The 27,845-nt window shown below is 40.6% G+C and overlaps 1 protein-coding gene and 1 long non-coding RNA gene across 3 annotated transcripts in view; one reads left to right on the top strand and one right to left on the bottom strand.

The window, feature by feature from the left end:
- FAM114A2 (family with sequence similarity 114 member A2) overlaps positions 1–13,273 on the top strand; it is a 38,211-nt gene extending 24,938 nt beyond the window's left edge. For both annotated transcript variants that reach the window (XM_060144078.1, XM_060144077.1), the window contains exons 12-14: positions 519–591; positions 9,783–9,836; positions 12,127–13,273. In XM_060144078.1, the coding sequence (XP_060000061.1) occupies positions 519–591; positions 9,783–9,836; positions 12,127–12,228 (229 nt within the window). In that variant the 3' untranslated portion in view covers positions 12,229–13,273. The remainder of the gene's footprint in view (positions 1–518; positions 592–9,782; positions 9,837–12,126) is intronic.
- Positions 13,274–18,835: 5,562 nt separating this feature from the next.
- On the bottom strand, positions 18,836–27,622 carry LOC132518536 (uncharacterized). The gene is made up of 3 exons (XR_009539909.1): positions 27,485–27,622; positions 26,702–26,803; positions 18,836–19,245 (listed from the first exon to the last, which is right to left on the bottom strand). It is a non-coding gene; the product is annotated as an uncharacterized LOC132518536 (long non-coding RNA).
- Between the last annotated feature and the right edge of the window lie 223 nt (positions 27,623–27,845).

Below are 27,845 nucleotides of genomic sequence, written 5' to 3'. Positions count from 1 at the left end.
TAGTACATATTATATATATAAATATATGTATACTTCTGTGTGTGTATAAATGTATACATATATAACTATAAACATATACAAACATCCATCTCTTTCTATATTTATAGTATCCCTGTCAATCAGCAAGTAAGTTAGTATTCATGAAAACTGGTGCTTTGCTTGTTTACTAATATATCCCCAGTGCTCAGAAGTACCTGGTACATAGAAGCCTTTCAGTAAGTATTTGTCGAATGAATGAATAAATATTTAATTTAACTATATTTCTAAATGGAATGTAGGATCTTTTAAGTACGACCTTGTCTCCTTAAAATGTATCTTAGGTATTTCCTTTGATTTAATTTGAAAGCATAGTATTTTCTAGAGAATTTTGTAGAAAAGTATTTCTCTAAGGACTGAACCTTCTCCTCCTATAACATGGGTCCCCATATATGTAGTTGAACATATATGGGGACCTAGGACCTGTTGGAACATATATGGGGACCTAGGACCTGTTTCTCCTTTTTTCCCTTCTTTCCTAGGATGACAGTTGTGTTGTGTAAAGAGTTGTCCTCTCTGTCTAAAGAGTTCACCACCTGCCTAACAACTGCTGGGGTAAGAATTCATGATTTTTATTGGGCTAATGTCTGTTTTGTTTTGTTTTTAGAACAGCTTTATTAAGATATAGTTTACATATCATAAAATTTTTCCCATTTAAGTTTACGTTTCAATGGTTTTTAATATATTTACAGAGCCATGCAACAGTCACCAAAATCTAATTTTAGATCGTTTTCATCATCTCCCAGAAAACCTCATACCATTGGCAGTCACTTACCATTCCCTTCCCCTCCACATTCTTCTAGCCTTAAGCAACACTAATCTACTTTCTGTCTATAGATTTGCCTATTCTGGGCATCTAATATAAATGGGATCATACAATATTATGGTATTTTGTGTCTGTTTTCTTTCACTTAGCATAATGTTTTTGACGTTCATCCACATTGTATCAGTATTTCCTTTTATTACCTAATAACATTCTATCATATGGATATATACCACATTTATCTATTCATCAGTTGATAGATATTTGGATTGTTTACTCTTCTTGGTTGTAATGAATAATGTTACTATGAGCATGCATGTATGTTTTTATTTCTCTTGGATGGATAGCTAGGAGTGGAATTTCTGGGTCATATGGGTAATATGGACCATTAAGGAACTGTCAGACTGTTTTCCAAAGTAGTTGCACCATTTTACACCCCTGCCAGCAATGTATGAGAGTTCCAGTTTCTCCACATCCTTGTTGACACTTGCTATTGTCTGGTTTTGTGTTTTTGTTTTTGTTTTTTAAACTTTTACCAGACCTAGTAGGTATGAAGTGTTATCTCATTATGGGTTTTATTTGCATTTCCCTGATGGCTGATGATGTTGAGCATCTTTTCACATGCTTGTTAGCCATTTGTATGTCTTCTATAGAGAAGTGTCTATTCCAGTCCTTTGCCTATTTTTAAATTGGGTTGTCTTTTTATTATTATTTTATAAATTGGGTTTTTTATTTTATAATTTATTCTGATTTTAATTATTTGTCTTTTTATTATTTACTATTTATTATTGAGTTATAGAAGTTCTTTATTTTCTCTGGATACAAGTTCCTTACCAGATATATGATATGCACATATTTTCTCCCAGTCCATGGGCGGTCCTTTCACTTTCTTGATAGTGAATAGTGATAGAGTCCAACTTGTCAATATTCTCTTTTATCACTTGTTCTTTTGGTATTGTATCTAAAGAATCATTGCCTCACCCAAGATCATGAGGATTTATTCATGTTTTTTTCTAAGAGTCTTATGTTGCAGCTCTTATGTTTACGTCTATTATATATTTTGAGTTAATTTTTGTGTATGGTGTGAGGTAGGGGCCCAACATTTTTTTTTTCATGTGGATATCCAGTTGTCCCAGCACCATTTGTTGAAAAGTTTCTCCTTGTTGAATTGTTTTGGCCCTTTTTGTCTAAAATCAATTGACCATAGTCATAGGGATTTGTTTCTGGGCTCTTATTTCAGTTCCATTGATCTGTGGTATCCTATGCCAGTGCCATACTGTCTTGATTTCTGTAGCTTTGTAGTAAGTTTTGAAATCAAGAAGTGTAAGTCTTCCAACTTTCTTCTTCTTTTTCAAGATTTTTTTGTCTATTGGGGGCCCTATGCATTTCCATATGAATTTTAGGATCAGTTTGTCTATGTCTAACTGAATTTTGCAACTCGTTGTTCTTTTTTATACAGTCTCCAGTATATTTTGTGCTGCTTGCTCTCAAGACCTGTACTGAGAATGTAGACCTTGATAAGATAAAAATCCCAAAGTTGGATTCTAGTTTAAAGGGGCAGCGCCTTACTTAGACTATGGCAACTCTCACATTTTGCAGTTGCCAGCCAGTAGGAGAGTTGTAATTAAAGCTAAAGTTTTTTTGTTTTGTTTTAAGGAATTGTAAAAATTTACTGAAGGTGTGTGAACTATGGAAGATGATTCAGACATCAGTAATCATGAATTGGCATAAAATCAAGGGCATTTTAAATGGACAGATAAAAATCACTTTGTAGTACACCAAACTCATACATACCGAGAACAGATAGGTGGTTGCCAGAGGCAAAGGTGGGGGCTGGGTGAAATGAGTGAAGGGGATCAAAAGGTACAAACTTCCAGTTATAAAATAAATAACGTACAGCATGTACAGCATTGGGGATGTCATGTACGTCATGATACCTATAGTTAATAATACTGTATTGCCTATTTGAAAGTTGCTAAGACAGTAGATCTTAAAAGTTGTTATCATGAGAAAAAAAATTACTTCACTGTGTATAGTGATGGATGTTGACTGGTCTTATTATCATCATTTTGCCATGTATGCAGATAGTAAATCATTAGTTTGTACATATGCAATTAGTATAGTGTTGTATGTCAGTTATACCTCAATTAAAAAAAATCAGCTCGTAGTTAAGGGTATAAGGGTCAGTGTGGCAGCAAAGTTATTCTGGGCCCTTAAATTTATTTTAGGTAAGAGCATGGCCCAAATTAATTCTTCTCACTTCGAGTTTAGATTTTTCCTAGAAGGGAAAATTCTGTGATATAGTTTCTCTTTTCCTCTTAGTATTTTCTTTAAAAGAGCTTCTGGGTTTCCTGAAGTTAATCTTCTGAGACTAAAGTTTTCCATGTGTTTCATAAAGATACTTTAACCCAGCAAGTCAACTCTAAGATGCTAACACATGCAAGTATTAAATTTGCATTATTTGTCTCCACATTTTCCAAACAGCCCATCTTAAAAACGAGTTGAGTATTTTGAGCGCGTTTCATATCTGTATATTTTGTTTTAAAATTTTTCTAAAGTTTTTGTGGTCAAATATACCATTTCTATCTCCCTTCCAAAATGAATATACTTTTTAAAGTTAGTAAAAACTACAAAGGCAGGGCTTCCTTGGTGGCACAGTGGTTGAGAGTCTGCCTGCCAATGCAGGGGACACGGGTTCATGCCCCGGTCCGGGAAGATCCCACACGCCGCGGAGCGGCTGGGCCCGTGAGCCATGGCTGCTGAGCCTGCGCGTCCAGAGCCTGTGCTCCGCAACGGGAGAGGCCACAACAGTGAGAGGCCCGCGTACCGAAAAACAAAAACAAACAAACAAAAAACTACAAAGGCATACACTCTCAATTTGGATAGAAGGAAATTTAAAGCCCTTCTTGAGTCTGATCCAGACTTTGTCTATGCTTATATTTATATTTGGGTATGTGTGGGTGTGTTTCAAAGTGGAGTCATACTTTATTTATTTTTGAATTTTTGAATTCTATTTAATGTATTTTTTTATACAGCAGGTTCTTATTAGTTATCCATTTTATACATATTAGTGTATACACGTCAATCCCAATCTCCCAGTTCATCACACCACCACCACCACCGCCCACATCTTTCCCCCCTTGGTGTCCATACATTTGTTGTCTACATCTGTGTCTCAGTTTCTGCCCTACAAACCGGTTCATCTGTACCATTTTTCTAGGTTCCACATATATGCATTAATATACGATATTTGTTTTTCTCTTCCTGACTTACTTCACTCTGTATGACAGTCTCTAGATTCATCCACGTCTCAACAAATGACCCAATTTCGTTCCTTTTTATGGCTGAGTATTATTCCATTGTATATATATATACCACATCTTCTTTATCCATTTGTCTGTCGATGGGCATTTAGGTTGCTTCCATGACCTGGCTATTGTAAATAGTGCTGCAATGAACATTGGGGTGCATGACTCTTTTTGAATTATGGTTTTCCTGGGTATATGCCCAGTAGCGGGATTGCTGGGTCATATGGTAATTCTATTTTTAGTTTTTTAACGAACCTCCATCCTGTTCTGCATAGTGGCTGTATCAATTTACATTCCCACCAACAGTGCAAGAGGGTTCCCTTTTCTCCACACCCTCTAGCATTTGTTGTTTGTAGATTTTCTGATGATGCCCATTCTGACTGGTGTGAGGTGATACGTCATTGTAGTTTTGATTTGAATTTCTCTAATAATCAGTGATATTGAGCAACTTTTCATGTGCTTCTTTGCTATCTGTATATCTTCTTTGGAGAAATGTCTATTTAGGTCTTCCCCATTTTTGGATTGGGTTTTTTTTTTTTTTTTAATATTGACCTACATGAGCTGTTTATATATTTGGGAGATTAATCCTTTGTCCATTGATTCATTTGCAAATATTTTCTCCCATTCTGAGGGCTGTCTTTTCGTCTTGTTTGTAGGTTTCTTTGCAAAAGCTTTTAAGTTTCATTAGGTCCCATTTGTTTATTTTTGTTTTTATTTCCATTACTCTAGGAGGTGGATCAAAAAGGATCTTGCTGTGATTTATGTCAAAGAGTGTTCTTCCTATGTTTTCCTCTAAGAGTTTTATAGTGTCTGGTCTTACATTTAGGTCTCTAATCCATTTTGACTTTATTTTTATGTATGGTGTTTAAGGAGTGTTCTAATTTCATTCTTTAACATGTAGCTGTCCAGTTTTCCCACCACCACTTACTGAAGAGACTGTCTTTTCTCCATTGTATATCCTTGCCTCCTTTGTCATAGATTAGTTGACCATAGGTGCATGGGTTTATCTCTGGGCTTTCTATCCTGTTACATTGATCTATATTTCTGTTTTTGTGTCAGTACCATATAGTCTTGATTACTGTAGCTTTGTAGTATAGTCTGAAGTCAGGGAGTCTGATTCCCCCAGCTCTGATTTTTTTCCCTCAAGAGTGCTTTGGCTATTCGGGGTCTTTTGTGTCTCCATACAAATTTTAAGATTTTTTGTTCTACTTCTGTAAAAAATGCCATTGCTAATTTGATAAGGATTGCACTGAATCAGTAAATTGTTTTGGGTAGTATAGGCATTTTCACAATATTGATTCTTCCAGTCCAAGAACATGGTATATCTCTCCATCTGTTTGTATCATCTTTAATTTCTTACATCAGTGTCTTATAGTTTTCTGCATACAGGTCTTTTGTCTCCCTAGGTAGGTTTATTCCTAGGTATTTTATTCTTTCTGTTGCAGTGGTAAATGGGAGTGTTTCCTTAATTTTCTTTCAGATTTTTCATCATTAGTGTATAGAAATGCAAGAGATTTCTGTGCATTAATTTTGTATCCTGCAACTTTACCAAATTGATTGATTAGCTCTAATAGTTTTCTGGTGGCATCTTTAGGATTCTCTATGTATAGTATCACGTCATCTGCAAACAGTGACAGTTTTACTTCTTCTTTTCCAATTTATATTCCTTTTATTTCTTTTTCTTCTCTGATTGCTGTGGCTAGGACTTCCAAAACTATGTTGAATAATAGTGGTGAGTGTGGACATTCTTGTCTTGTTCCTGATCTTAGAGGAAATGCTTTCAGTTTTTCACCATTGATGATGATGTTTGCTGTTGGTTTGTCATATATGGCCTTTATTATGTTGAGGTAGGTTCTCTCTATGCCCGCTTTCTGGAGAGCTTTTGTCATAAATGGGTGTTGAATTTTGTGAAAAGCTTTTTCTACATCTATTGAGATGATCATATGGTTTTTATTCTTCAGTTTGTTAATATAGTGTATTGCATTGATCTGTTTGCATATATTGAAGAATCCTTGCATCCCTGGGATAAATCCCACTTGATCATGGTGTATGATATTTTTAATATGTTGTTAGTTTCTGTTTACTAGTATTTTGTTGAGGATTTTTGCATCTATATTCATCAGTGATATTGGTCTGTAATTTTCTTGTTTTGTAGTATCTTTGTCTGGTTTGGTATCAGGGTGATGGTGGCCTCATAGAATGAGTTTGGGAGTGTTCCTTCCTCTGCAATTTTTTGAGAAGGAATTTGGAATTTGAGGAATTTGAGAAGGAATAGGTTGAGAAGGATGGGTGGTAGCTCTTCTCTAAATGTTTGATAGAATTCACCTGTGAAGCCATCTGGTCCTGGATTTTTGTTTGTTGGAAGATTTTTAATCACACTTTCAATTTCATTACTTGTGATTGGTCTGTTCATATTTTCTACTTCCTCCTGGTTCAGTCTTGGAAGGTTATACCTTTCTAAGAATTTGTCCATTTCTTCCAGGTTGTCCATTTTATTGGCATAGAGTTGCTTGTAGTAGTCTCTTAGGGTGCTTTGTATTTCTGCGGTGTCTGTTGTAACTTCTCCTTTTTCATTTCTAAGTTTACTGATTTGAGTCCTCTCCCTCTCTTTCTTGATGAGTCTGGCTAATGTTTATCAATTTTGTTTATCTTCTCAAAGAACCAGCTTTTAGTTTTATTGATCTTTGCTATTGTTTTCTTTGTTTCTATTTCATTTATTTCTACTCTGATCTTTATGATTTCTTTCCTTCTGTTAACTTTGGGTTTTGTTTGTTCTTCTTTCTCTAGTTCCTTTAGGTGTAAGGTTAGATTATTTACTTAAGATTTTTCTTGTTTCTTGAGGCTTGTATTGTTGTAAACTTCCCTCTTAGAACTGCTTTTGCTGCTTGCTATATAGGTTTTGGATTGTCATGTTTTCATTGTCACTTGTCTCTAGGTATTTTTTGATTTCCTCTTTGATTTCTCCAGTGATCTCTTGGTTATTTAGTAATGTATTGTTCAGCCTCCATGTGTTTGTGTTTTTTACGTTTTTTCCCTGTAATTGATTTCTAATCTCATAGCATTGTGGTCAGAAAAGATGCTTGATATGATTTAAATTTTCTTAAATTTACTGAGGCTTGATTTCTGACCCAAGATGTGATCTATCCTGGAGAATGTTCTGTGCGCACTTGAGAAGAAAGTGTAATCTGCTGTTTTAGGAATGAATGTCCTATAAATATCAATTAAATCTATTTGGTTTCTTGTATCATTTAAAGCTTGTGTTTCCTTATTAATTTTCTGTTTGGATGATCTGTCCATTGGTGTAAGTGAGGTGTTAAAAGTCCCCCACTATTACTGTGTTACTGTTGATTTCCTCTTTTATAGCTGTTAGAAGTTGCCTTATGTATTGAGGTGCTCCTATGTTGGGTGCATATATATTTATAATTGTTATATCTTCTTCTTGAATTGATCCCTTGATCATTATGTAGTGTCCTTCCTTGTCTCTTGTAACATTCTTTATTTTAAAGTCTATTTTATCTGATATGAATATCGCTACTCCAGCTTTCTTTTGATTTCCATTTGCATGGAATATCTTTTTCCATCCCCTCACTTTCAGTCTGTATGTGTCCCTAGGTCTGAAGTGGGTCTCTTGTAGACAGCATATACATGGGTTTTGTTTTTGTATCCATTCAGCGAGCCTGTGTCTTTTGGTTGGAGCATTTAATCCATTCACACATTTAAGGTAATTATCGATATGTATGTTCCTATTACCATTTTCTTAATTGTTTTGGGTTTGTTTTTGTAGGTCCTTTTCTTCTCTTGTGTTTCCCACTTAGAGAAGTTCCTTTAGCATTTGTTGCAGAGCTGGTTTGATGGTGCTGAATTCTCTTAGCTTTTGCTTGTCTGTTCAGCTTTTGATTTCTCCATCGAATCTGAATGAGATCTTTGCTGGGTAGAGTAATCTTGGTTGTACGTTCTTCCCTTTCATCACTTTCAATATCTCATGCCACCTTCTGGCTTGTAGAGTTTCTGCTGAGAAATCAGCTGTTAACCTTATGGGAGTTCCCTTGTATGTTATTTGTCATTTTTCCCTTGCTGCTTTCAATAATTTTTCTTTGTCTTTATTTTTTGCCCATTTGATTACTATGTGTCTCGGCATGTTTCTTCTTGGATTTATCCTGTATGGGACTCTCTGCACTTCCTGGACTTGGGTGGCTATTTCTTTTCCCATGTTAGGGAAGTTTTCAACTATAATCTCTTAAAATATTTTCTTGGGTCCTTTCTCTCTCTCTTCTCCTTCTGGGACCCCTATAATGTGAGTGTTGTTGCTTTTAATGTTGTCCCAGAGGTCTCTTAGGCTGTCTTCATTCCTTTTCATTCTTTTTTCTTTATTCTGTTCCACAGCAGTGAATTCCACCATTCTGTCTTCCTGGTCACTTATTCGTTCTTCTGCCTCAGTTATTCTGCTATTGATTCCTTCTAGTGTATTTTTCATTTGTTATTATATTGTTCACCTCTGTTTGTTCTTTAATTCTTCTAGGTCTTTGTTAAACATTTCTTGCATCTTCTGTATCTTTGCCTCCATTCTTTTTCTGAGGTCCTGGATCATCTTCACTATCATTATTCTGAATGTTTTTTTCTGGAAGGTTGCCTATCTCCACTTCATTTAGTTGTTTTTCTGGGGTTTTATCTTGTTCCTTCATCTGGTACATAGCCCTCTGCCTTTTCATCTTTTCTATCTTTCTGTGAATGTGGTTTTTGCTCCACAGGCTGCAGGATGGTAGTTCTTCTTGCTTCTGCTGTCTGCCCTCTGGTGGATGAGGCTATCTAAGAGGCCTGTGCAAGTTTCCTCATGGGAGGGACTGGTGGTGGGTAGAGCTGGCTGTTGCTCTGGTGGGCAGAGCTCAGTAAAACTTTCATCCGCTTGTCTGCTGATGGGTGGGGCTGGGTTCCCTCCCTGTTGGTTGTTTGGCCTGAGGCGACCCAACACTGGAGCCTACCCAGGCTCTTTGGTGGGGCTAATGGCGGGTTCTGGGAGGGCTCACGCCAAGGAGTACTTCCCAGAACTTCTGCTGCCAGTGTCTTTGTCCTCACAGTGAGACACAGCCACCCCCGTCTCTGCAGGAGACCCTCCAACACTAGCAGGTAGGTCTGGTTCAGTCTCCCCTGGGGTCACTGCTCCTTCCCCTGGGTCCTGATGCACACACTACTTTGTGTCTGCCCTCCAGGAGTGGAGTCTCTGTTTCCCCCAGTTCTGTCGAAGTCCTGCAGTCAAATCCTGCTAACCTTCAATGTGTGATTCTCTAGGAATTCCTCTTCCCGTTGCCGGACTCCCAGGTTGGGAAGCCCGACGTGGGGCTCAGAACCTTCACTCCAGTGGGTGGACTTCTGTGGTTACATGTTCTCTGGTTTGTGAGTCACCCACCCAGCAGTTATGGGATTTGATTTTATTGTGATGTGCCGCTCCTACCATCTCATTGTGGCTTCTCCTTCGTCTTTGGATGTAGGGTATCTTTTTTGGTGAGCTCCAGTGTCTTCCTGTCGATGATTGTTCAGCAGTTAGTTGTGATTCCGGTGCTCTCGCAGGAGGGAGTGAGAGCATGTCCTTCTACTCCGCCATCTTGAACCAATCATCATATTTTACCTATTGTTTTTTAATGTGCTATGCTCGCTTAACACATTATCCTTTGTTCTAGGTCAAGGAAAAGGCAGACGTCCTTAATCCGTTAATCACTGCAGTATTTCTAGAGGTTAGTAGTACTAATTGTTTTTTAAGTCTCTAACTTCTAGGGCGTTATGTATTAATAACTCTTTAAGTTTTCATTTTTTGTTTTTTTCACTAGTTTAGCGTGTTGATGCAGATATGACCAAAATGGTGTATATTTTATCATATTTCCTGTTCATTAATTATAAACCATAAAGATGAAGGTGCCAGGTAAAGTGCAGTGGAAGAAGCGGTAGGCTGTCATTACTTAGTACTACCCCTTTGTAATTAATGGACGGTTCTCATTAATGAAACATCTTCTGGAGACTAGCTAGTAAACATGATGCACTGAAAATTACAAATAGGCTAGCACTGCTCCTTAAAGGAGTAAGGTTTATGCAGAGGAGATTAGTTACAAAACAAAACAAAACATTTTGTCATTTTCTTGTGCAGAAATTTGCTTTATTATGTCAAAAAGCTACCTGTGTTTACATAATCCGTGTCAGTTCATTAGGTTTAAGAAGGTAGGTGGTTTAAGTCCATGGATGGATTATATCGCTGCCATGTATGATGCTTTCTGGATTCCATGATTTAAGAACTCTATCTTAGGACTTCCTTGGTGGCACAGTGGTTAAGAATCCACCTGCCAATGCAGGGGACACAGGTCTGAGCCCTGGTCCAATGCAGGGGACATGGGTTCGAGCCCTGGTCCGGGAAGCAGAGCAACTAATAAGCCTGTGCACCACAATTACTGAGCTGTGCTCTAGAGCCCGCGAACCACAACTACTAAGCCTGTGTGCTGCAACTACTGAAGCCTGCATGCCTAGAACCCATGTTACACAACAAGAAAAGCCACCGCAATGAGAAGCCCGCACACCGCAATGAAGAGTAGCCTCTGCTCGCCGCAACTAGAGAAAGCCCGCATGCAGCAATGAAGACCCAACGCAGCCAAAAATAAATAAATAAATAAATAAATAAATTTATATTGATAAAAAGAGAAAACCACAGAAGGCAGAAAAAGTGAAAGATAAAAAAAACGAACTATCTTGTAAATTAATTGTGCAGAAATTTAGATGTTTGATGATTTGTTTAAAACATATTTATCTAAGTCTGAGGGGAGAAAATATATTTGATAATCAGTTAGGTTTTAAATATGAATTGAAAAAAATTTTTGCCACCAGAGTGTTACTTCTTTAGTTTTAGATTCTTTTAAAATTACCAATGAAGAAATGCCTTTCATTCCTTAACTGCATAGTTTTCCTTTAATAGTCAGGGAAATTATTCTGATCACTTAAGCAATTTTAAAAAAATAAGTGTATGATTTAGTAGATGGCAGAGTGGTAGAGATGAAAGAAGTTTGCAAACCAGGAGCCCAGTCCTGTCCTAGGTCTCCCCTGATTTGCACTATGACCATGGACCAGGGGTTTACCTTCTTGGCAATCTTGTTATCTTTATATACAAAATAAGAGATTTAACTAGATGTGCTGTGAGGTCTCTTTTGGCTGCAAAACTTGGTATCAAACGTCACACTGAAGTTTAAACAGGGGTTCTTGCCATTGATAAATCAAAACAAGGTAAGCTCACTTGATATGGTTACCCTTTTGTTATTCTGAGTTGGTTGTTCTTGCTTACAGATTTGAAACACTCTTGTCCTTGAAATTATACATTTTTATTTTAAGGTAATGAACTCTTATGCTTCTGGAAAGTCAGAACTTGTCAGATATAAATGAAGTCTGGCAAACTCTGAGCATAATGATTCTAAGTTTTTCATATGTCTCTTGTAGTAGACAGAAACATATCTGTACTTTATCATCTTTAAAAGCAGTATTCCTTCTTTATCTTTGTGAGCACCTGTCGCATGTTCACTGATTACGTTGAGTCCATGGAAGAAGAACAATCACAATGGACTAGAAATCCTATTGATGTAGGATTCATAGCCTTCTGAAATCCTCTTTGAGTAATTGACTAAAATGCTGTGATAGGATCTACCCATTCAATCAAGGAATAAATAAGCTTTGAATGCCGTATTTGAGCAAGATGCCAAAGAATGGCTATCATTCTAATGGGCAAGTTGGACAAAAATGGTGACATTCTTTTTTGGTGCTGTCATATCATTTTAAGAGCTAGATCAAAACAAACAAACAAACAAAAAAAAGAGCTAGATTATTCTTTCCCCTATAAGTTTAGTGAAATGGTTAAGTATGTAATCTTATTTGCCAGGCTACAGATATAGTTAGATTGTAAAAATCAATTTGTTTTTTTTGTTGTCTTATATTTTCTCTTTTAAGTGACTGCAGTATTTTCTTTTTCTTATTTTTCAATCCTTATCCTTATAGGCATCAAACAGTGCTTCCTACATTCAGGATGCCTTTCAGCTACTTCTACCTGTGCTGGAGATCTCTCTTATTGAGAACAAGACTGAATTACCAGAGGCATGAGCTACAGGTCCAGAGGCCTTTGTCAGGACACTGAAGAACAGAGAAGATTCTAGCTGAGACTTGTGATGGCCAACAAATGCCACTCTTTTCTGGGTACCCCTGGAGAAGTGAGGGAGAAAGGTTATTTTAATATATAAAAATCCAGGCAGAAGAGCATGTTTAAGGAAGTTTGTTGCCTTCAGTGCTTGGTTGAAGTATTCAGGTCCTCACACTGCTCTTCCCAGTTGTTATAATTAATAAATTATTTGAAAAGAAGTTTTATACAAAGTTAAAAAATAATAGCTCATAAGGTTAAGGGGACACTCAGGCAAAAATATTGGTCTTTCTTTGACAAGATGCAAAACACTAAAAGTTTTGCAGTGGCTGTAATTTTGCAGTCCATGGATGTAATTGGTTGTTAAGCAAGAGGAAAAGGAATTCAGTATTCTGGACTTCATGTGCTTGATCTGTTAATGCCATTTTCTTTCTCCTCTCTATAATAAAATCTATGGCTTTAAGAAAACCGAGTATATATAAACTCTGTAATGATTACCCCTTATTACATGAATTCTTAGAATTGGTTAGAAAGTTTCATCTCCTCTTTAATTCTCAGTAGATATTTGGCATTGAAGAGAAGCTTATAGAATATACTTAGAGCCACATGAATGGACTATAGCAAGGTGCCCTTTGGCTTCAAATTGCTTTCCCACTGCAAGATGACAAGCTTCAAGTTGTAGTTGACCCCCCTTTACGGGATTCATGACCAATAAATGCAATTTAGAGAAACAGTTTCATGTTTGCAGATATTCTGAGTCTCCAGGATGTTTTTCATGCATACCCGATATGCAGGATAAATTCTGTAATAGCCAACTCCAAAGGAGTGTTGAAGCTCTTTCAATGATGGGAATTTTGTTGTTTGAATATTGAAGTGGACTGTAGAGTCCCATAGAAATGATGTTTATGTATAACAGGATTAAGACAGTTTATTTTTCCTCATTCTTTTTTGTTTCTTTTAATGTATTCTTTAGCATGTTTATAAATACAACTTTTATCTTTCATACCTTAAGCCTTCTTTTGCTTTGTTCAACAATCTAAAAGACTTATAGGTTATCTTCTTCCTGAAAGCTATTTTGGTATCCACTCTTTTAAAAAAAAATTCTCCAACTTTGTGGGTTTTAATGATTCAGGTAACTTTTGTGAGCTCTGCCCCTTATCTTTTAAAACCTTTAAATAAAATATAATAATCGTGTCAGTTGATCCTTTTATTTACTTTTGCAAATGTGAGCCCTGATATCTTCTCAGACCACAGAAATAGCAAAGCGAACCTATAACAGGTTGATATCAAGACTATTTCTATGTGATCACCTTATGTGGGGTAGGGGGCAGTTTGTTAGCAAGGAGGAAAATAAGTAGATTTGGACTAAAAAGATACACCAACATCACTAAAATGTTACTCTGCTTATATTCTGTTCTAACATGATGAGAAAAGGTTTTGAATATTTCTTTTTATAGAAACATTTAACCCTTCCCAAAGTGAGTAATTCTGTAATTTCAGAAAAACAGTTGTGTTGTGGTAAGTAAAGCTGGTGTCCCCAGCCCTAATTTGTGCCTCAGGCCCAGTTGCTGTGTCTGAACCTGGATCCCTGAGGGTGGTATTTCTTGAGTAAGGTTTAGAAACGGGCCACACTACCTACTACCTGTTCAGATTCTCATATAAGGGCAGTTTGCAGTTTTTACTCTTTGATCTGGAAACACATCTAAGGTTTTTCTTTTAAGAAGAGGGGTATAGATGTGGGGGATAGAACAGTGACTTTTTATGCCTGTCCAGATTGCAGCCCTCAGTTTCACCTGTTTTAGATTAGACCTTACAAAAGGCCATTGTGAGTCACTGTCTCTTCTTTCTCTTTCATCCCTCTCATCAGGTTTGCCCACCCACTCACATGTGTTTTAGTGGATTTAGGAGACCACCAATGAAATGATGAAAGGACCAATGAATTCTGAGTAACAGTTACCTACCTTTCACCTAGAATATAATGAAAAAGAATGAAAGTTCTTTGATTCAGTAGAGTAAGGGAAGTAAGAGCATAAACATTCATTGATAGGTGGAATAGGTAGATTCAGGGGACTCATTGGAACCTGTTGGATTATGGTGATGGTTTTTGGATGGTACATGCTTCATTATTCCATTTGGGGTGAGTACATGATGTAGTTTCTTGATGATACCTACTCTTCTGGTGCTACTTCCTTTAAATTTTTTGGTACCTAAGATTTACTGCTGTGTCATAGTATGTGCTACCTCCCCTTCCCAATTCACTTAACACCTTGATAGGTTAAATGTTCAGGTTTTACTGGATTAAATGTTTCTCTTCCTACTGTTGGGATCTTTAAAGGCTATGATTAAAAGAGACTTTATTAATTTGATCTAAAAGAAATAGAAATTTCCATGAACTAATTCTTGTTCCTTTTTCCTTTATACAGTACCTTGGAAACATGTTAAGGACAAGCTATTTTTTCCTTACTTAATTTTGATAGGTGGTTCTTTTTTTTTTTTTAAGGTTAGACACGTAGATTGACAGGTCTCTGAAATGTGAATTTGTAATTCATATGGGTGGCATTACCACAAATCTGAAATCAGGACTGATGCGCAGATGTAAATTTTCCAGTCCTACAATCAGGAAACAAGATTTTGTGGGTTCCTCTGCTTGAATGAGGACCCTCTCTTTTGAATTTGTTTTTATATAAAGACCTATTTCAGGGAGAGATGTTTTATAAGTAGTTGCTATTGATGCCATCAGTTGAGAAATAGACATTTTTCTACACTTTTAGATGTTTTCCGAATTTAAAGGCGAGTATACTCTTCAGGTTGGAAAAACCCAGATAAAATTGTACCCACAGTGGGCTCTCAGTAAGCATAATATTTCTTCATAAATGTCAAAGGTTGAAATCGCTTATTATGTCTTTGCAATGTGAAGTTCATTTTCATAAATGATTTAGAATGAAGCATTTGAGAAATGAGGAAGTTCTAAAAATAACAAACCTCTTAATTAATATGTCATCGAGTTCTCTGGCTAATACATGAGGAGAATTTGGAAAACTCGCCCATTAGTGTCACTTTTCAACCGCAACCTGTTCCTCACCTACCAACCAGTCACTCGTTCCTCCTTGTTTTACTTGTGACCCTTGTTATTACATCCTTTCTTGTTACTACATCATCTGGCCAAATCCCAAAGTCCCTTCATGTCTATCACTTCCCCAATCAACTCTTCAGGGAAATTGTTTTATAAATCAGAATATTGTCTGAACTAACATGTCCTTTAGGCTAAAGGTAAAGGAAGGCTGCAGTGACAGATCAACTTCACCCTCACGCATGAATGTTGAATTTTCTAGACGTCTAAGTTTCTGACTGGCTGACTCTTGTAAGGGAGAGATACAGAGACTACAAATAGCACTGAATCATCATCTGTGTCTTCTTGTCAGCCCCACATTTTTTTCCTTCTGTGCACACGGGCCATTGCTACGCTCTTAAGCTAGTTCTAAAGAGGAAGTCATTTTCCCCATCACAACTGTGCATGCACCAGTATGCTTAATATTTTAAAACATGTTTTTAAAGTTGGAATGGGAGTAGTTTTTCACAGTGTCTACCAGCCAGTCTCAGTTGGGTAACTGGTGCACTGACTCGGCAATTTCAGCCAAACCTGTTTTAAGCCTGAATTGTCTACATAGTAATTGTAGCTGTTTATGTCAGAACTGAAGGCCTTCTCTTAAGTGTTTAGTACAACCTGATCTTCCTTTCCTTCTTCCAGGCATATCATTGAGAGTAATGAGAACTGCATGTTTAGCATGTATGTCGAAGCAAAAGTTTCAAAGTAAGAATTGAACATTCTTAGGCATTTAGTGCATTCAGTAAATCAGCAAATATTAAGTACCTTTTTTCTGTATTTGTCTTGCTCACTGTTGAGTTCCCAGCTTTTGGCACTGGGTCTGGCACATGGCAGGAAATACTTGTTGTCTGGCTGAAAGAAAGAAGGAAGAAAAAGGAGGGGAGTGGGAGGGAAAAAGAAAAGTAAAAGAGGAAAGTTTGCTTAGTGCTTTGCTGCTAGTAGAGGATATGGAGCTGGAAGGGATTTCGAGCATGTAAGGTGAAAAACCCTCATTTCACAGCTGGGGACATTGAGGCCTCATAGGAAAAAGTGACCCCCAAAGTCACATGGCTGATAGCAAGCTCAGGGTAGACCTGAATCTGGGTCTTTGAATCCCGGCCTAGTCTCTCCATTGCACCAGAGCCTCCCTGGGGTTCTGCACACATTTACTGAGAGTTTATCCCAGACACTGGGTTAAGGGCTGGGGGAACAGACTGCAGAATGTGTGGCCTCTGTCCTGTAGGAGCTCACGTGGGTGCCACTGTCTGAGCAATCTCTGCATGGTAGCTGCAAAGCCCTCCGAGAAAGGAAGTGAGGCAGCTGCTCTTTTGTAATGGATTGTGGCTGAGCTGGATGGACTCGTCCCAAATCTGATTGTGATTGTTGGGCAGGTCACATTGCAAATGTTTGCAGATGCATCCTCAGAACCCTCAAATTGCTACTTCTGTTTTGGTGCTTTGTGTCTTGAGAGGCCAATTTCTGCTGTGTATAGAACTATAGAATGATCTGTTGTTCATCAGCTACCAATAGTTACAAGAGGACACTAACACATGTGGAGCCCACTGACTACCAGGCACCACAGAAGACACATAACTTTGTAAATTCTCATAACTGCTCTGCCAGGCAGGGCGCTGCCTCCCCCAGTTCATGGGCCTGCAGGATGGTGTAGAAGTGAGAAGCAAAGACAGACTCAAAATTGAATCTGACTTCCCTCATTTTCCAGACCTGTGATCATGAGCAATTGACTTAATCCCTTAAATTGTAGTTTGGTAATCTGTAAAATTGATCTCATAATAGCACTCGTATATTATAAAGTCATTGATAGGATTAAGTAAAATAATCTGTGTAAAGTGCTTAGAATAGTGCCTGCCACATAGCAGTGGGAACTAATGCTTAGTAAATACTATGTGTCAGGTGCTGTTCTGAACATTTTGTGTGTATTCATTTAATCCTCACGAGATAGGAACTATTAGTATGCCTATCTACAGATGGAAAAACTGAGGCACAGGAAGGTCACAAATAACTTGCCCGAGGTCACATACCCAACAAGTGGTAGAGTCAGGATTCAAACCCAGGCAGCTTGGTACCAGACCTCCTGTTTTTAACCATTACATTACACTGCCATCACAGGTTGTTGATAAAGAAACCTTAACTATCAGCTCTTTTATTATGATTATGAAACAGATTCTGAGTTAAGTAACTCGCATGAGACTTCACCACTGTAAAAGGCAGAGCCCCTGCAGTGTGAGCTCACGTTGTCTGGCTCCCAAACTCACGTTTGTTCTATTTTATTTCTTTTAGGAGAAAGGCTTGAAGGCGCCTGTCTAGTGATAAGTGTCTGTAGGGGAGCATCTGGGCAGATTATCCAAAGCTACTACAAGTTGGCATAGAAAGGATGGTGTAGTGACAAGTCATGTTTGCAGCAGGAGGAACAGAGATCTTGGTGAATCTGCATCAATTAGTGATCAAAGAGGAAAGAGGAGTATATGAATGTTCACAGCAGCTTTATTTGTAACATCCCCAAACTGGAAACTACGAAGATGTCCTTCAGTGGGTGAATGCATCCACACCATGGGTTACTACTCAGCAATTAAAAGGAACAAACTGTTGATACATGTAAGAACTTGGATGAATCTCAAAGGAATCATGCTGAGTGAAAAAAATCGAATCCCCCAAAACTGCATAAGGTATATAATTCCATTTATATAACATGGAAATGACAAAATTATAGAAATGGAGAACAGAAGAATAGTTGCCAGGGGTTAGGAATGGGGATGGGGGAGGAGGTAGCTAGGTAGGTGTGGGGTTATTTTTTAAGCTTTTATTATTATTATTTTAAAATTATTTTTGGCTGCATTGGGTCTTCTTTGCTGCACGCGGACTTTCTCTCGTTGTGGCGAGACGGGGCTACTCTTCATTGCAGTGTGCAGGCTTCTCATTGCAGTGGCTTCTCTTGTTGTGGAGCACAGACTCTAGGCTTGCGGGTTGTGGCACATGGACTCAGTAGTTGTGGCACATGGGCTCAGTAGTTGCAGTGTGCAGGCTCTAGGGTGCATGGGCTTTCAGTAGTTGTGGTGCATGGGCTCCGCAGTTGTGGCTCGAGGGCTCTAGGGCACAGGTTCAGTAGTGTGGCACATGGGCTTAGTTGCTCCACTGCATGTGGGATCTTCCCGGAACAGGATCCAACCCGTGTCCCCTGCATTGGCAGACGTATTCTTAACCACTGCACCACCAGGGAAGTCTGGTAGGTGTGGTTTTAAAAGAACAACACATCATCCTTGTGGTGATGGAGTAACTTGGCTGCACTGGTGGCCACAAAGACCTACTCATGTGATAAAGTGTATAGAACTAAATGCACACATACACACACACACACACACAATGAGTACAAGGAAAACTGAGGACTCTGAATGACAGGTGGATTGTATCAATGTCAATATCCTTGTGAAATTTTATTTTAGTTTTGTAAGATGTTACCATTGGGGGAAACGGGTAAAGGGAACACAGAATCTCTGTTTCTTATAATTGCATGTGAATCTATAATTATCTCAATACCTATTTAAGTTAAAAAAAAAAAAAAAGCAAGGAGGAGGGCTTTGGGCCAAGGGAGCCAAAGAGTCAAGAAATGTTGCCCACTTCCTGGGTTTAACAAAGGCCTAAGGGGCCTCTCTTTCAGGTGACCGTCCCTATCACAGGTGTTCGGAAGCAGGAATGGTGGCAAGTGCAGCTCCGTCTGGCTCCTCTTCATAAACAGGTACTTGGGGAGCAGGTTCCAAAGTGGAAGGGGTTTGAGAAATTTTCTTGGGTGATTCTAATCCATTGTTGTTCACTGAAATCCACCAACTCAATGGAAAAGATGTTTATGGAATTCTTTTCCCAGCATCATTAAAGCCAAATTCTGCATCAAACAGGTGAAAGAAGCATTATAAATTAAATAAAAGCCATTTATAAATAAAGGTTTTGACAGGACCTACCCAGGACAACTGGGTTCTAATGCTGGTTTAGTCTCTAACTCACAGGATTTATACGGAGACACTTTCAATGCATTAATCTTGCTAATGATAATAGCTACTGTTAACTGAGTGGTTACTATGTGCCAGGCCAGTGTGCTGAAGGTTTTAAGTACATCATCCCATTTATTTTCACAACAGCCTAACAAAGCTGGAACTGTTCTGATGGCCTGCAGAGGTTAAGACATTAGCCTGAGGTCACACGGTGTGTGGTGGGAGAGCAGACTCACCACCACCCTCGGCCTGCCTTCATAGCCACTGCACTGACTGCTGCTTGGTTCTCTGCTGTGGAAAGAGGAGATTGGACCATTGGGTCTGGATTCTCCATGCCTCCAGTGGATGCTGAGCCAATTAGCTAATTCTGACCTGAACTTATCAGGGGGCAGTAAAGACATAATTTAAGAAGTGTCAATCTTGCCTTACAGGGAAGAAGATAAGCCTGGGCAGGTTGAGGGACAGAGAGGGTAACAGGATTTTTCATCCTTCAAAGGGATGAGACTTACTTAGGACTTCCTGTTATATCCCAATTGAATGTGAAAAATAAGCCCTTTCTCTCCAATAGACTTAGGGTCTCTAAAGAGTCCTGATGGTTGAATGCATATTATAGCCTGTCTCCTTTGATTACCTAAAAGACAGGCAATGGGAAGATAAAATATCTGTGTGCTGGCTCATTCAAGTTCACATTACGCCCTCCCAGAAAAGCAACTGCTGCTGTTAATACACTGTAGGAAGGGAATCAGGACAGGATGGCTGTCGGCCAAGGTGAAAGAGAGATACCAAGATCCAATGGGAGGGAAGAGACAATACACAATAGCGCAAACAAGCTGAGGGGTTTTCTTCTGCATCTTGAAGTTCTTTGGGGTTTAAGGAGACCACCTTTGGGTGGTTTTTGGTTCTCCTATATCTTCAGGGTTGGCATGGCTTAAAAAGGGGGCCGCTCAAATGGAATTGGGGTGAGAGAACACTGCTACCTAGAGTGGGCGGACCCATCAGCTGTCAGCGTCCATTTAAAATCCACTTCGGGCATTCCTATATACTAATGATGAAAAATCTGAAAGTGAAATCAAGAAAACACTCCCATTTACCATTGCAACAAAAAGAATAAAATATCTAGGAATAAACCTACCTAAGGAGACAAAAGACCTGTATGCAGAAAATTATAAGACACTGATGAAAGAATTTAAAGATGATACAAATAGATGGAGAGATATACCATGTTTTTGGATTGGAAGAATCAACATTGTGAAAATGACTCTAGTACCCAAAGCAATCTATAGATTCAATGCAATCCCTATCAAACTACCACTGGCATTTTTCACAGAACTAGAACAAAAAATTTTGCAATTTGTATGGAAACACAAAAGACCCCAAATAGCCAAAGCAATCTTGAGAACGAAAGAAGGAACTGGAGGAATCAGGCTCCCTGACTTCAGACTATACTACAAAGATACAGTAATCAAGACAGTATGGTACTGAAACAAAAACAGAAGATAGATCAATGGAACAGGATAGAAAGGCCACAGATAAACCCATGCACATATGGACACCTTATCTTTGATAAAGGTGGCAGTAATGTACAGTGGAGAAAGGACAGCCTCTTCAATAAGTGGTGCTGGGAAAACTGGACAGGTACATGTAAAAGTATGAGATTAGATCACTCCCTAACACCATACACAAAAATAAGCTCAAAATGGATTAAAGACCTAAATGTAAGGCCAGAAACTATCAAACTCTTAGAGGAAAACATAGGCAGAACACTCTATGACATAAATCACAGCAAGATCCTTTCTGACCCACCTCCTAGAGTAATGGAAATAAAAACAAAAATAAACAAATGGGACCTAATGAAACTTCAAAGCTTTTGCACAGCAAAGGAAACCATAAACAAGACCAAAAGACAACCCTCAGAATGGGAGAAAATATTTGCAAATGAAGCAACCGACAAAGGATTAATCTCCAAAATTTACAAGCAGCTCATGCAGCTCAATAACAAGAAAACAAACAACCCAATCCAAAAATGGGCAGAAGACCTAAATAGACATTTCTCCAAAGAAGATATACAGATTGCCAACAAACACATGAAAGAATGCTCAACATCATTAATCATTAGAGAAATGCAAATCAAAACTACAATGATATAACATCTCACACCAGTCAGAATGGCCATCATCAAAAAATCTAGAAACAATAAATGCTGGAGAGGGTGTGGAGAAAAGGGAACACTCTTGCACTGCTGGTGGGAATGTGAATTGGTTCAGCCACTATGGAGAACATTATGGAGTTTCCTTAAAAAACTACAAATAGAACTACCATATGACCCAGCAATCCCACTACTGGGCATATACCCTGAGAAAACCAAAATTCAAAAAGAGTCATGGACCAAAATGTTCATTTCAGCTCTATTTACAATAGCCCAGAGATGGAAACAACCTAAGTGCCCATCATCGGATGAATGGATAAAGAAGATGTGGCACATATATACAATGGAATATTACTCAGCCATAAAAAGAAACGAAATTGAGCTATTTGTAATGAGGTGGATAGACCTAGAGTCTGTCATACAGAGTGAAGTAAGTCAGAAAGAAAAAGACAAATACCATATGCTAACACATATATATGGAATTTAAGGAAAAAAATGTCATGAAGAACCTAGGGGTAAAGCAGGAATAAAGACGCAGACCTCCTAGAGAACGGACTTGAGGTTATGGGGAGGGGAAGGGTGAGCTGTGACAGGGCGAGAGAGAGTCATGGGCATATACACACTAACAAACGTAGTAAGGTAGATAGCTAGTGGGAAGCAGCCGCATGGCACAGGGATATTGGCTCGGTGCTTTGTGACAGCCTGGAGGGGTGGGATAGGGAGGGTGGGAGGGAGGGAGACGCAAGAGGAAAGACATATGGGAACATATGTTTATGTATGACTGATTCACTTTGTTATAAAGCAGAAACTAACACACCATTGTAAAGCAATTATACCCCAATAAAGATGTTAAAATAAAATAAAATAAAATCCACTTCGGCTTGCAATCCTTACCCCGCTCACTTCCCCTGCGGAGGCAGAACAGCAAGATGTTTAAGAGCCAGGGTGAGCTCTGGAACCAGACAGCCAGAAAATGTGCTCCCTGTGGGTTTTTTCTGGGGCCCACTCAGCTTCCCCAGGAGAGAGAAGAATCTCATACAGCCAGATGAGATCAGGCCAGACTATCTCAGCTGATGAAAATTATTCTGAGGTGTGAAGGCTTTCCTAATCCTCTCACAGCCCCCAGGTGGGCTCTGCCTTCTCCGTCCAGGTGAAGACGCTGCCCCTGGTGTGAATCGTGACAGCCTTGATTGTGGTTGGAGGGCATCAGGGGCTACTGCTCTGGAGGGGCTCCCCACCAGCGCAGTCACCTGACTGCCTGCAGCGCAGTGGTTAGACTACAGGCTCTGGGCTCAAATTGACCTGGGTTCAAATTCTGTCTAAGCTACTTCCAGGTATGTTTCCTTAGGCATCATAAACTAACCACAACTTCCTTGCCTGTGAAATGAAATAAAATGAGCACATTCCTTATGTTTAGATTTGCCCAGGGTAACTTAATTTGTGGGCTCGAGTGCAAAATGAAAATGCAGGGTTCCTTGTTCAAAAAGCAAGAATGAGCTTTTCACCTTCTTCCATGGTTCCTCTGTCCACCTGCCATGGAGTTTTTTATTTGCTATTGAATGTTGTGCTCTCTCAGGCACAAGGATACTTGGCAGGCTAACGCAGACCCTCACAGGAGCCCGGGGCCCGACCCCGAGAAAAAGCGAGCTGGGCCATGCGTTGGCCGAGGCTCCAAGCCCCCAGCACATGTTCCACTGTCTATCTAACTTTGCTAACAAGAGCTAAATTCAAATATAAAATTATTAAGCATTTCACGATGGTTATAACCCCAGAGCATTAAACCCCCAAGCACAGGCCCTTGTGAGTGTAGGCCTTGTGTGATTGTACTGGTTACACACCCGTGAAGCTGGCCCTGTATGTGCTCTAGCCTGGTCTCTGGTCTTTAGTAAGGCCTCAGTAAGTGGTCAGGAGAGAGAGCCCAGCTTTGTCCACAGCTTACCTTAGGAATCCCTGAACTTAAGCCCTCACTTGAGCTTTGCATTTCCTGGTTCATGGGAGAGTCAGGGAAGGTGTTATTACCACCTTTGTACAAATGGGGAAACTGAGGCCCAGAGAAAGGATAGGACTTGGCCATGTTCACCATGCAGGTGGTAAGAGAATCAGAAGTGAATGGTGATCTCCAAATTGTCAGTCAGTGTTGAGCCTCTCAGGTTCAGCTCCCCCTCTGGCCTCTTACCTGGGATTGTGAGTGGCAACAGCTCATGCAGCTTCCATCAGGAGCACAACCCCTGCCCCAGCTCCTGCTAGCTTTCTGCACAAACCCTAGCTCAATGCCAGCCCACTCCAGAAAGATTTCCCTGCCAAGGACCTAACGATGGTATGTTTTTTTTTCTTATGCACATTCACCCCAAATTCAGTTATATGTAGTTTTATTTCCTGTGCTTTTTATATTACCAAACGAGCATATTTGTGGCTTATTAAATATTTTTAACCTTATTTATAATAGCTTCATAATATTCTATTTTAGGGAAACTCCATAATTTATTTGACAAATCCCCTATTGTTAGACACTCAGATTGTTTCAAATTATTTTTCAATTACTGAGGGGATGTACAAGTTCTAAACTGGGGATAATCACAGTACTGGTTCGTGGTTCATTGTGCTGATTAAATAAATTAATATAGGAATAGCATTTAGGAAATGAAACAAATAAGTATTGTATATGTGTTAGCTAAGGTTATTCTGTTAGGTCTATTATTTTGATAATACTGTAGTTGCTACCATTTTATACATATCTTTAAACACGTAAGTGACTATTTCCTGGGTCAGAGGGGAGAGAATTGTGAAGGCTGGCATAAAATATGTCCACAATTTATGGAGGGTGTGCCTTGCCACTGACAAGGGAGATCAAGGGGGGCAAGAGGTGGGGTGGGATTGAGCCCCAGGCTTTGGCTGGAAACATCTGTCATGATCTGACTGTGATGCCTTAGGATGTTTGGATGAGTTTGTTCACCTCAGGGCTGAAAAGAGGAAGCGTAGAAAGTGTGAAGACTTTTGAGAAGCTCCAGGAAGTATCTGTTAGCCCTGCCCAGAGACCAGTTTGCCCTCCAGCTCCAGATTGGTAAGTGGATATTTCCTCTGTTCTCTTGGCTCCTGCTATGACTAGTGAATTTGGGCCTTGGATACAAATGCGTTGAGATAAAATTGGGTGGGACCATTGAGTCTTAGATAGCCAAAGATCTGCAATATTAGGCTGTCACTTCAGGTCAGCACTGGGTAGAGGAGCAGGGAATTAACAGCTGCCTTTGTGGTTAGCCTGCCCCCATGCACCTCCTCTGCCTGCTGTCTTCCATCATGGAGCTGTGACTTTGTAACTTAAAAATAAGTTGTCTTAGGCTTCCCTGGTGGCACAGTGGTTGAGAGTCCGCCTGCCGATGCAGGGGACGCGGGTTCATGCCCCGGTCTGGGAAGATCCCACATGCCGCGGAGCGGCTGCGCCCGTGAGCCATGGCCGCTGAGCCTGCGCGTCCGGAGCCTGTGCTCCACAACGGGAGAGGCCACAACAGTGAGAGGCCCGCGTACCGAAAAAAAATAAATAAACAAAATAAATTTGTCTTTAGGATGTCCCTTATACAACACAAATAACTAGGGGAGTTATGTATTTCATAGAAGGATAGAATCATAGAATTTCAGAGGTGAAAGGGAGCAAATTCCATCTGGTATTCTTCTAGAGCAGGAATTCTCAAACATTCAGTTGTCAGAATCCTACCTCAGAATTACCTGGGAGCTTGTTAAAAAGGTAGATTCCTGGGCCCACACTCAAGAGTCTGATTCAGTGGGTGTTGAGTGGGTCCCAGGAATTTTCCCTTTTAAGAATAACCCCAGATAATTCATGCTGATACAGGTGGGCTACACTCTGAGGAACTCTATTCTATAATATCCCTATCAGGTTGGTTGCCTCTAGTGTTGGGGAGCTCACCACCTCAGAAGACAGACTATTCCATTTTAGAACAGTTCTGACCATAGAAAGTTCTGTCTTATGTGGAGCTGGAATCTGCCTCTGTATAAATTCCACGCACGGGTCCTAATTCTGTCCATTAGAGCCATGCAGAAAAACTCCAATTCCTCTAGCCTTCTATGGGCAGGAGGACTTGAGAAATATGCACCCGTAAGAGCTTGTGAGTCAAAGGTGCATTGTAAGGGAGCCCCTAGGTCTCTAAGCTGGCTGGGCTTTGAGAAACTCATTTCCCCTTCTCACTGGGGTGGATGTGTCCTTCCAAACCCAGGTGGAGGTGTCCCCAAATCAGAGGGCAGACTCCCTGGGGAGGAGGAAAGGTGACCTTGGGCAGCTCAGGGGCTGCAAAAATCAGTTCCTGTGATCTCAGGGGATGGTGGAGGTGGGGCGCATGCCTGGCCAGGTGCACTCGTGGGTAGTTCCACGACCTGGGTTCCAGCCCAGCTCTGCCTCTAAGCCCCCAACAGATTCTCAGCAAGTCCCTGCCCCCTTGGGCCTCAGTTTTCACATCTACACAACCATCCTTTCCAGTCCTCTGCAGTCTGAAATCCCATCTTTAAAGCCCGGTGCTCTCTGATCTGGCCTTGTCTTTGCTACTCTGGCAGGTTGTCTGGTGAGGGTGTCAGGAGGGGAGGTGTCAGCGTTCTCAGGAGAGAATCTCGAGACCAAGTCTGAGAAGGGGCACAGTCGCCATCCAGCAGAGTGGCTCTCGTGGGTGCAGGGTGGGGATGAGTCATGAAAAACGGAGGGGTGGACCTTAGTGGCCATTGTCTCTGGAGCCTGTGCTCCCAGGTCTGGAGGCCCCCTCCCTGTGGGGCTCTGTCTGAGGAGGGGAGCCCTCCAGGCTTCTGGGCTGCTGGAGGCTGGCTCGGGGAGACAGAGAATAGGAAAACAAGGAGGGTCAAAGTGTCCTTATTCTACACCCCACCCTACCTCTCCGCCTGACCCACCTCCTTCCTTTGTTGGGAGATAACCTGAGGTTTTAGGCAGAGAACTCTGTGGGAGCACTGACTCTCCGTGGGTTCTTGGGAAGTTCCTCTCACCTCCCTGGGCCTCTGTTTCCTCATCTGTCCAATCGGCTAGCAGTGCTGACCTCATAGGGCTGCCCATCATAGAAGACAACATCCATAAACCCCCTCTGTAAACTGGTACATGCCAGGAAGATGCCAGCTGCTGTCAGTCTATTGTTCTCAGCTTGGTGTGCACAAAAGCAAGAAATCTCACTTAAGATGGATTTTGTCCTGCTCACCTGGGATTTTTTTCTCTGTATCCTGGGCATGACCTTCCGGGGAGCTGGTGGGAGAAGGGGCCATCTCAACAGGAAACTCTCCCCAGAGCTGCCGAGGTCTGACTAGGATTTAGAGAAAAACAATGGCTATCAAGAAATCTGGAGCCCCAGACCAACAACTCTGGGGTGAGAGGCCATGGCAGCCATGAGCAGAAACGGCCACTGGGGAACATGCATGTGTAGGTTGTTAAAGTGTGAATGGCCGAGCTCGGGCGTGCTACGTGCACACATATCATCCGTGGACACTCACTTGTCATTACATACACCAGGTGCCTAGTATCCCTTCCCACAGCCCACACAGACCCAAAGGCTGACCCCAAAGGGTCCCCCAAAGGCAGAGGCTGCAGGTCATTCCTGGGGAGGCACTTGACTAGGGCCACCAGTCAACGCTGATGGGGGGAGCTGGGCTGTTTCCCTCAACTGTCATGTTCTACGTGGTCGGGGAAGAACCCCTGGACCAGGAGGGAGAAATCCGAGATTCTAGTTCACCCATGGCACCAATTTCCTTACATGTTTTTAGAGATGCCACTTACCTTCTCTGGATCTCAGTTAACTTCTCTGTGAAATGGGTCCACAATCCCTTCTGAAAATGGCAGTAGGGCTCAAATGGAATATTCAATATGAAAGTGCTTTGAGAAAGCTGAAAAACCTGCGCACATGCAAGGAGGAGGGGAAGGGGAGAGGTGGGCAAGGGAGGAACAGACCCTGATGATTTCAGGTCACACCGTCAAGCCAGCCTCTCACCTGAGCATGTTTTCTCTTCACCCCCCTCTCCAGGGTTTGGCAGAGATGATGACAAGGAGAAGGAGCAGGGCTTTCCTGGTGGCGCAGTGGTTGAGAGTCCGCCTGCCGATGCAGGGGACGCGGGTTCGTGCCCCGGTCCGGGAAGATCCCACACGCCACAGAGCGGCTGGGCCCGTGAGCCATGGCCGCTGAGCCTGCGCGTCCATAGCCTGTGCTCCGCAACGGGAGAGGCCACAGCAGTGAGAGGCCTGCGTACCACAAAAAAAAAAAAGAGAGAAGGAGCTGCAGAAAGAGAAGGGGAAGCTGAAGCATACACCCTGTGAGGAGCAGCAGAAGAAGGCTGAGCAGGTGGTGAGGTTCC

This window comes from Lagenorhynchus albirostris, chromosome 3 (assembly GCF_949774975.1).
Source record: "Lagenorhynchus albirostris chromosome 3, mLagAlb1.1, whole genome shotgun sequence".
In the NCBI taxonomy this organism is placed as follows: Eukaryota; Metazoa; Chordata; class Mammalia; order Artiodactyla; family Delphinidae; genus Lagenorhynchus; species Lagenorhynchus albirostris.
Note: the sequence above shows the minus strand (reverse complement) of the source record. Positions and strands in the feature narration are given on the sequence as shown.